Genomic DNA, 10,506 nt, shown 5'->3' with positions numbered 1-10,506 from the left:
ACCTCCCACCCACTCCATGACATGTTGGTCAGTCACAGGAGCTCGTTCAGTGAGAGACTGAGATTACCGAAAAGCACCACTGAACGACACAGGAAATCATTCCTGCCTGTGGCCATCTCCCTGTACAACGCATCCACTTAACACACTGTTTGCTGCTACAGCTACACATGTTTCTTTTCCAAATATTTATTTATAAGTGACTTATGTATGTATGTATGTATATATATGTATATATTGTACTATTCTTAGTTAGCGTATTGTCTGTCTTGTCTTAATGTTGGTTTAAAATGGAGCACTGTAACAAAAAATAATTTCCCCCAGGGATCAATAAAGTATTCTGATTCTGATTCTGAACTATGGCGTGGCAAAACAGATGACCTGACAACGAGTGAATGGAAACACACTCCTGAACTAGGAAACACTGAGAAAATCTAGTCCCATAGATTAGATCTCTTTATGTAGTCACCCCTGTGTTAAGTGTTCCCTGTTGGTTTGTGTCCCCATGTTTCCTGTTTTATTTTGAAAGGTCTCGTGTTTAGTGTTACTCTCCCCCTTGTTGTCGATATGTTTCATTCTATTCAGCTGTTTTCCTCATGTGTCTCCACTTCCCCTGATCACCTCATGTGTGTATTTAAGTCCTCTGTCTTCCCGTGTTCAGCGTCGGGTTGTCTGTGTATCTCCTCTCATGTTACGTCAGGTTTCAGGACTCCGTGCTGGTCATGTTCATGTTGCTTATTCATGTATACGTTTCATAGTTCTTTCATGTTCCAGCACAGAGTCCTGCTCATAGTCGTCACAGTCACCTTGTAATTTCCTTCCTAGTCTGCTTTAGAATCAGAATCAGAATACTTTATTAATCTCGAGGGGAAATTTAGACTGTGGCTACATTGTGAATGTCAATCCACAACAAGGGGTCAGCGGGGGAGCTGGCCCCAGGGAGGGGTCACTTGCCCCTCCCTTCCTTCCCTCCCCATCTCCAGCTGCCTCCCTCTTCCCGCCCCACCACAACCACCCACACATGCAGGGCCTTGGAGTAGGGGTATGTCACCAGGGTGCAGAGGAGGCTACCCCCCCCCCCCCCCCCCCCCCCCGTCCCCTTCTGGCTGCCTCTGCCTCAATTTTATCCCACAACTTAGACATTCACATTACTCACACTCTCATTACACATACATATAGGATCTTGGGGGTGGGCACGATACACGGAATCCAAAGTACCATCAGGGTGTATACCCCACCCCTGGCGTCGTTGCCCACCTCTCAATGTTAAATACACGTAGACATTGAGGGCCAGCAGGAGGGACCATGCGCTTACCTGCTGCTCTCTGGCAGGTAGCTCCAAGCCCTCCTGGGTTTTAAATGCACCTTAGAACACACATGCATCAACACTGCAATGAGCGGGTGGAGGGAGGTTTGGAGTCTTCTCTCACCCCCGTTCTCTGCGACCTGCTGGAGCGGGGGGACTAGGAGGAGGAGTTGGCCGTCCGACTGCGGTCTGGAGTGTGGGGCCTTCCTGCTGCTGCGGAGTCGGGGCGGTCTGCCTCCCCCCACCGCAGGGAAAAGGGTAACACCACCTGGGTCTGGGTGCAGTTCCCCCCTCCAGGGGCAAGGGTACCTAGACCCGGTTTGTAGAGTACGCTTGGGGAGTGTGATCGTGTGTACAACGTCTCTTTATGTCTGTCTCCACGTTGGTTGAGTGTGGAGTAAGTGCATATGAGAGCATGAGGGTGGGAATGGATGTTTGTGTCTGTGTGTGCCTGTATGTCTGTGTCTATATGTCAGGTTGGGTGTCAGACGCCACCTCTCTGGGGACATCTCAGGCCCTCCAAGGTTTGGAGGCCTATCTCCACCTACCACCACTTCCCCTGCCGGTGGCGGACTCCCTCAGGTGTCGGTGCGTTGGTGGTTCTTTGTGTCTGGGGGTGGGCATCCAGGTACACACCGGCTCACTCCTTGGCGGCCGCTTATCGGGGCCTGGAGCCTGGGGCTTGCTCGGGCCACTCCGGAGGTGGGGTGCCCCGGCCCGGTAACTCAGGCACGGCTGGCTGCCGGCGGAGCTCACGGGCGCGTCACTGCAACTCCCCCTGGCTTCTGCTCCGTGGCTGCTGGGCGAGCCCTCATCTGGGACTCTCCTCAGCTCTTTCTGGGACAGTGGCGCGGCTGCCCCTCTGTTGGTCTTCCTTGGTCTCTTGTGTTCTGGGGGCCTCTGGATGTCTGGAGTTTTGATCTCCTCCATACCTGCTTCATGCCCTGGAGGACGGGGCTGTGCCCCCCCCCCCCCCACACTCCCTAGCAGATCGTTACATGGAGAAACCTTTGGAATACAAGCATGCTGATCCACACAGGTATGCACACAGGTGTACACATGGGTATTCACAGACGCGGACTACAGCTTTCTTGGCTGCTGCCTCAAAGCACATTGTGCGCTGTCTATCTTGCGTGCTGCACAATATCGTTTATTATTTAGTATCTACTGATATCTACTGCTAGCTAGTTTATTGTGATGGTGCTGTTTTTTTTATTATGTTTTTTATTATGTTGCTCTTTGTTGTTTGCTTTCTCTTCTGTTTTTTTTCTCCATACAGGTGACCCAGGTGTTTGTTTGTTTTTTGTTTTTTTTTCTTTCTTCCCCCCCCTTCTCACCGTCTCTTCTCCCCTTTGGTTTTCTCTCCCTCTCTTTCTTTCATTCTTTCTCCCTGTCCTATCCCCCAGTCATGTTTGTCCCATTTGTAGCAACTGAAAATAAAATAAATTCATAATTATAATAAAGGTCAATCAAATGGACCAATATGGCAAGGCCATAATGATCCACTTGGTAAAATAAATCCACTTGGCATCTTTCTTGGCCTTAAGACAACAATTCTGACGGCTAAAGATCCAAACGGGACACAAACAAAAAAAAAAAAATGAGAAAAGAAAAGGAGGAGAAACGAGCAACAGATGCAGGTAAGCAGATGTGTGATTGGATAATGGCAGGTCATCCTGAAACAATCAGAATCAGAATACTTTATTAATCCCTGAGGAAATTATGTGGGTTATGTCGAGATGAAATATTATTTTACATTCATAATCTATGTTACTATTCATGATCCTTATTATTACTGTTGCATCATTTATGATTTATCATTATTGTCATGTCATTGACACATTTATTGAAACTGGTGAGGTTATATTAAATTCTGTATTTCAGGTGTTAGCATAAGCATATAATAATCTTTCATTGCAGGGGCAACTGTAATCATGTTATACACATATTGCATAATTAAAGGGTTGAAGCTACGGGCAGCGCGATGTCTGGCCGATCAATGGAGCAAAGTTCAGCTATTGAAAGGTTGCCTACATGTTTACAGTATAATTTGCTACATATTGCCTGTGTGCATTCAGCAGCCTCCTGCATTGAAGTTTGCCTGGTAACAGATGATGTAGAGGGGGGTCATGTACTGAGGTTAACAACACAGACACATAGCCTGTCTGGGTAAACTGATTGCAAATGTTGTCTAAGTCTGGAAAAGTGTAATAACAGGAAGCATCTGGAGGAACAGAGGAAGTAGCGGTTCCTTTTTAGAATATGTCCTTGCTGGAGTTACTGGTCATCATAAGTATAAATATCACACCCACCTACTGTCAGGCGGGAGATGGAGCCTGATGTTTTGCAGAGCCCATCTTCACCACATATATGTGTTTTAATAAAATCATTTGTGTTGACCCACTATGGACTTTCAGTCATATGTCTCTTCCTCAAAAATTCGAACCGCGACAGTTCTGGTGCCGAAACCGGTTTGAGGAGGGACTAATGGGGTTTGGCTGAGGTGTAGTGGTGTCAAACAGACAGACAGCCAGGAGGTCGACTGAGTGATGGGCCCGAAATAGGAGGTAAGCACCACCTGTTGATTGATGTCCAAAGGTGCTGAATTGGAAATTAAGATAAAATTAAATGTTCACTCAGTAGAGCTTCTGGTTTGTGTCCGTGGTCACTTTGGGGTGTTTATGTTAAGATGTTATGTGTTTAAATGTTGAAGTGATAAGGAACTGTTGAATAACTTGTCTTGGCATCTGGTGTCTTTTGTCATGTTGTTACAGGCCTGAGTATATAAATAAAGTGTGAATCGCCTGTGTAAATTGCTAATATTGGTTATAACTGCGTGTGCTGTGAAAATGATTTAATACAGAAGCTGAGTGTGTGAGGATTGAATAAAAGTGTGTTTGTGGTGTGTAGAAATCGCGGCAGAAGGCCGTGTCGCGAGTTGTTGTAAATAGTGAAGTCAGTTGGGGGGTTGTGTTTGGTTTTATATTTTTAAAAAGCAGAGAAACTGCAGTATTGAGTCCGTGGCGCAGTTTGAGAATTTGTGAAGTGCATGAGAGCTCTGTGTCTGTGAGAGAAAGAAAAGGTGGGGGCTGAGTGCTCAGGCTGTGTGAGTTCCTGCATGACAAAAGAGGAAGGAGAAGTAGGTCCGTTGATTTTCTGTGAAATTATAATGGTTAGAAATCCTAGTGATCAAAGAGGTGATAGTGAACTGAAAATAAATAAATAAAACTAAAACAGTGGTTTAGTATTCAGGTAATGATAAATAAATAAACTTAACGGTGACATTTAAGGTGATCAGGTACTCAGGGATGAATGGAGGATTTGATTGCTGACTGCATGAGAGCTGTTGGGGTGAAAGGAAAATGAGGTTGGAAGAGTGAACTAACAGGTTAATATATGCGTGTAAAAAAAAGAGAGAGAGAGAAAGAAAGTGATGAGAGCAAAGAAAATAAAAGTGTGTAAGTGTGCAGTGATAGTAGAGGTGACCTTCTTCCCCGGCTGGACACAAAAAGAAAACATGATTTGGAGTGAAGAAGGTTTTTGTGTCAAATTTCATTTTTGGGGTTTGAAGTCAGTAGAGTTCAAAACAAAATAAGTAGAGATGTGTTGCTTCTTCACCACATATATGTGTTTTAATAAAATCATTTGTGTCGACCCACTATGGACTTTCAGTCGTATGTCTCTTCCTCAAAAATTCGAACCGCGACAGTTCCAGTTGCTCCAACAAATGGTAAAAATAGTAACAGTAACAGACTAAACTCCAAACAATACATTATGTTACAGATTTTAATATTAATTAGTCAGTGTCAATTGTTGATTTGTCCTGTTCTCATTGTATGACGAATTATGATGGCTGTTTGGTAGCTGTTTGCATACTATGCATACTCTCTCTCCCTCTTCGACAACAGTTTTATGTTAATGTACAATCCTTAATACGTTTTGATAGGTTAGTAGCTTAAACCTATTCGCTGGAACGTTGAAGACAATGTAATTACACAGCAAAGCAAGACACGAGTAGGCAAAGTTCTTCATGTTTCTCGTGCACGGGAGAGAACCGGACAGGCGCCGTTCCTTCGCTTGACCCCAGTCACTCTCGTCCGCTCCCCCGTAACACTGCTCTTTTATTGAGGTTACATGAATATACATAGGTGCATTAACATATGACGTCTACATACAAACAAAGAGTACCTTGCCTGTGTGTGTGTGTGTGTGTGTGTGTGTGTCTGTGTGTGTGTGTGTGTGTGTGTGTGTGTGTGTGTGTGTGTGTGTGTGTGTGTGTGTGTGACCCCATGAACGACTTCCCTAAACCTGCTGGTCTGGAAGTCCAGCAGTTCATCTAAACAAAAGGCACTTAACCTAAAACAGACATAGATACGTTTATCCTACCATAAAACAATAAGAGAAGGTACGAGCTCTCCCACGCTCCCAGAGTGCTCTGGAATACACACAAAGTTTGCAGACTATTAAGGATCAAACCTCTACCAATCTACAACTAATTATAAAACTCTAAGAATATATAAGTAGATATTTCTAAGCACAAATGATAATCAACAATACAAAACCTGACACGTTTTGTGTGTGCGTGTGGGGAGGTTAGCCTGGGGCACCAAGCAGGCTAGGACCGTCCCTGGGAGGCAGTCCTCAGCAGGTGACACTGAGGTCGCTGTTGGTCCCAGTGGACGTGAACGTCATGAAGCCCGGCCGGTTGGAGGAGATCTGGGTCCTGATCCAGGTCTGGTACTGGGATACTCTGGCGTAGACTCCTGGAAGATTCGGCCTGGCACAACCTTCCCCAAAACTGACGACTCCCGCCTGAATCCAGCGACCGCTCTGCTTGATCACCATTGGACCTCCTGAATCCCCCTTTGAGAGCAGAAACATTTACTGTTAGCTGAGGAGAAGAAACTGTAGAAGGTGAAAATGTGCCAAACACAGGTAACAACAATCACCTGACAGGAGTCCTTTCCTCCTGCACTTAACCCGGCACAGATCATGTTGCCAGTGATTGATCCCACTCCATAGTTACAGTTACATTGCCTGTTTCCCACAACAGGAACCTCCACCTCCATCAGGTTGGGTGAAGGAGCGGACGCTGAAGGGGTAAAATAAATATATCAGTTTGTAATAAATAACATGTGACTGATTAACCTTCAAACAAAAGGGCGGCTCCACCAAACTTAAAAACAAAGTGTAGTCATGTGTGCAAACAAAGATGGGGAAACATGTTTGTCCGCTGGGGTTGGAGCTCTCTGCAGAACACAGTCACATGACTTTGATGCCGCTCTGTCATCTTGTCCTGTTTTATGTTATTTGAGTATTTTAGATGAAGCACAACAGCTGCTGTTTTTAAACGTGATACAGAAATAAACTTGACACACAGACAGTAGATGGTCGTCATCATGTAGTAACTGTCTAACACCACCTGGGGGCAGTGTCAGATACACAGAAAATATACTTTCTTTTAACCAAGGATCATTTTGACCTGACATCATCGTGCAGACAGCATGTTTGCTGCAGGTCCAGCACTTCCAGACTGTTTAATTCACATAATTATTCTTTCTGGTTTTGAACTCTGCACAGATTTAACCTCATGGAAACATCTTATTGCTCTAAATATTTCTGAGATAGCAAACTTGTTCCCTGTATTATTGTCATCATTTCTCTAAAAACGATCTTGTGTCTTTATGACCCACCTCCTTCTCTAGTACTTCCCCAGCCGGTGACCCAGCTGTTAACACCGCTGTAGAAGATGCTGTTTGAAGCTGCCAGGCAGACGGGAGAAATGTAGTTGTTGAAAGTCACCGGTGAGGAGAGCCTCAGCAGGCAGACGTCGTTGTTGTTGGTACCAGAGTTGTATTTTGGATGTTTGATGATCTTTGTTACAGTTCGAGATACTGCATTGGGATTGGATCCCTGTAGACTCTGACGGCCCAGATTCACAGTCAGTCCTCTCAGGTTGGTGCTGAGATCATCAAGGAGCACAAAACAGCATGCAGTTATTACGATGGCTAAAAAGAAATGATATTATTGATTCCTACTCTGTTAAATATTTATCCTGTTACACCCTCACCCCCTGATTAAAACCTTTTATAATCTCTTTAAATCATGTTTAGAATGCAGCTTCAGCCTCATCACTCACGTTTCAAAGCAGTGAGCAGCAGTCAGCACCCACTGACTGTTAATGAGGGATCCTCCACAGAAGTGGGACCCAGATCTTTGCAGACTGACCTGCCAGGGCCAGCTGCCAGCGCGGGCCGCCTGTCCTCCTACAATCCTGGTGTTGAGCTTTGGCTGACCACAAACTGAAGACCGACATTAAAACACAGAGTGAGCATTACTGTAGGAGCTGTAAACTCTCAGCACTACAAACTGCTGAGTGAGGACACAGTGATCCTGGAGTCTACAGTTCACTCACAAACTAATATTCATATGAAACTAAAGATTTATTACACATAAAACTAAATCATTACACAAAGAAGCTTTTTCTTACCACCCAGCTGTGACTCAGACTCTGAAACACAGAAACAAACCATTTTAAAACTAAAAATCTTCATTCATCGTTCTGTGATTAGTTCACTGTCTGTAATTACTGTGTGAAGTTACAGTTAATGTAACCCATTTGAAAAAATGTGAGATAAGAAATTTTGAGGTTCCAAACACTACGTCCTGTGTTGTTGGTCTGTCGTAAAACCTTCTTCTTCAAAATATATATTAAAGTTATGTTTACTGAACATTGTGAATTTTAACTGAACACATCAAATTCGTATTAAAGAAACGATTTCTTTAATGTAAAGGTTATTTTCCTGCAGTGTCACTTTAAAGTGGAGCGCTGTGCTCCTGAGTGTTTTCGCCCTCTGAGTCGTACCTGATGCAGGTGTGTGCAGAGAGCTCTTACCTTGGGTCAGGAGCATCAGCCCAGCAGCCAAACACATCACTTTGTAGAAAGCCATCGCTGTAAGATCCAAACCTCCAGACCTGCTGAGGCTTAAATACCCTTCCTCTCTCTCCCTTTCGGTTTGCAGTAAAACACACCTTTCTCAAACACCTGTCTGACGACACGCCCAACACCTCACTGCAGGTTACCAGACCTGCTTCACATTACAATCATCAGATTAAACAGGAACTTTTTAATCATTTTTCTCAGATTACTCATTAGTTTAACACCAGGAAACAAAAGTCTGCCCTGCTGTGTCAAATAAAAGTTATTTAAAGGTTTCACAGTATTGACTGATGTGTACAGGTGTAAGAAGGGGCGAGCTGAGCAGCAGCGTTTGTATTGAAGTGAAATGCATTAACTCGACCAAAAACTACATAAATAAATCCTGTTGCTGACGATCATTGAGATATTTAAAAAGTGGTTTTGTTTTTTTGTTGGAAACATTTAGAGATGTTTGAATCTGTGACAACAGGCGCGAAAGAGTGATGATCTAAACTGGAGGGTTTCACAAACACACTGCCAGTGCAGTGGAAACATACCTGGATTGAAACAACACAGTAGAGCACTATCAGGCATGGATGGGCCTCCCCAGAGCCAGAAGCTCAACATCACTGAAGCAGTGTGGGATCATCCTGACAGAGACCAGAACAAAAAGAAGAAACATCCAAAGAAGAGACCTGAATGTCCTTCAAGATGAAGAAGAAAGTAGAGAAAGCTCAGACTGTGCTGAGAATAAAGGCGCTCACACCAAACGAGCTCGTTAGAGTCGTACAAACTCTGTTTGACCCATCAATAAATCGCTGCACATGGTTCACATTTTACTAGAAAAACAGAAAGAAATGAGGCTCAAAACTTTTGCTCATCACTGTACAGTTTTTAAACATTAACGTCATTATTGCATTTTCATGATGACTTTCCGCAAAATAAAAACTGCTTCTCTTTAATGTGGTGTAATTACATGATGATGTTTTACTATTTCCTCAACTAGATGAAAACGAGTCAGTTCTTCAGTCTGATGAGCGTTTGTTCACTCGTTAGATCAGCACGAACATCGAGCACAGAACTGTGACAGAACTACATTCCTGTAAATCTGTGAAACAGGAAGTTTTATTCAAAGAAGCAGCTTCACAGAGAGATCATGAAGGAGAGATACACCACACATCTGCTCTGTGAACGAAAACAATACATCTCCATCATTCATTAATCTGCAATGACAGTGGGTCTGGCACAGTGGGGGCTGTCCACTCGGGAAAAAACTGGTCAAACTACATCAGGTTTCGCTGAATGAACAAATGAACAGGAAGTGTTTCAGAACCAGTAGAACCACAAAACACTGACGTTTCCACTGAGCACATCACAAACATCTGTCATGTCAGAAGTATTTCTTTCCCTTCTGATGTAAACGAGAGTTACAAAAAGAGGCAATAACAAGTCAACCCCAAAGAGGCAGTGGTTCAGCAGACTACCGCCCTCTCACTGTTCTCACTGAGACTTCCCTGGTTTTAGTTTTTGTTAGTGTCTTTGACACTGCAGGTAGCATGAGAGGGTAACTGTTACTACTTTAAATTAAATCACTGGTTGAAGTGAGCACTTCATAAGTGGGTAAAATGTGGACTCACTGCACCAACTGGACTGAACAAAGAGGGGAGGTCATCAAGTGTCCCTCATGATGTTGTACTGACAACTGCCTCCCCCTGTCCACTGATAAAGGACAAGGGGAGGCAGCGACTATATATACTATACTATATATTATATATACGGGAGGAAGTGGCTTTGACTTCCCAAATGCCTCAGCAGCGTTGGACTCTACAACAACGGGATGCTGTCATTGCCTATCCCTAGCCTGGCAGAGGAGTTTAATCAGAATCAGAAAGACTTTGTCTATCCCCAAAGGGCAAATAACATACAACAGAGCAGCATAGTGTTGAAGATAACAACAATAAGAACAGAATACACAGAATATGCAGTACGTACAGTTTTAAAATTATACAGTTCAAAATTGAAGTGACTGAAAGATGAATAAATAACTTTAAGTAAGTAAAAGTAAATAAAGTGTCAGTAGTATAAAAGAGTGTAGAGAAGTTTGTGTTTCTGGTGGGGGAAATGTTCTTATCTGCTGGAGTTAAAAAGCAGAGCTGCTTTGGGGACTAAGGTGGCGCTCCTCCTCCTCTCAGTCCTGCAGGAAATGCAGCGGAGGCGTCGCCCAGAGGGGAGCCATTAAAATGTGAGGTGAAGAATGTGAGAGGGGTCGTTGATGATTTTGGCT

At 43.9% G+C, this 10,506-nt stretch overlaps 1 protein-coding gene and 1 long non-coding RNA gene across 2 annotated transcripts; one reads left to right on the top strand and one right to left on the bottom strand.

Annotated features, from left to right (window-relative positions):
* Positions 1 to 5,831: 5,831 nt before the first annotated feature.
* Positions 5,832 to 8,299, bottom strand: LOC146576753 (serine protease 27-like). The gene is made up of 6 exons (XM_085272251.1): positions 8,199 to 8,299; positions 7,794 to 7,814; positions 7,443 to 7,605; positions 6,997 to 7,265; positions 6,253 to 6,395; positions 5,832 to 6,166 (listed from the first exon to the last, which is right to left on the bottom strand). The coding sequence occupies exons 1-6, from the start codon at positions 8,251 to 8,253 to the stop codon at positions 5,945 to 5,947; spliced, it is 873 nt and encodes a 290-aa protein (XP_085128377.1). The 5' UTR covers positions 8,254 to 8,299; the 3' UTR covers positions 5,832 to 5,944.
* On the top strand, positions 7,119 to 8,034 carry LOC146576754 (uncharacterized). Its single transcript, XR_014892282.1, has 2 exons — positions 7,119 to 7,258; positions 7,417 to 8,034. It is a non-coding gene; the product is annotated as an uncharacterized LOC146576754 (long non-coding RNA).
* Positions 8,300 to 10,506: the final 2,207 nt, after the last annotated feature.

Source organism: Mchenga conophoros, linkage group LG4 (assembly GCF_057382185.1).
Source record: "Mchenga conophoros isolate Kocher_MC1m ecotype Shallow Benthic linkage group LG4, M_conophoros_male_GT1.1, whole genome shotgun sequence".
In the NCBI taxonomy this organism is placed as follows: domain Eukaryota; kingdom Metazoa; phylum Chordata; class Actinopteri; order Cichliformes; family Cichlidae; genus Mchenga; species Mchenga conophoros.
Note: the sequence above shows the minus strand (reverse complement) of the source record. Positions and strands in the feature narration are given on the sequence as shown.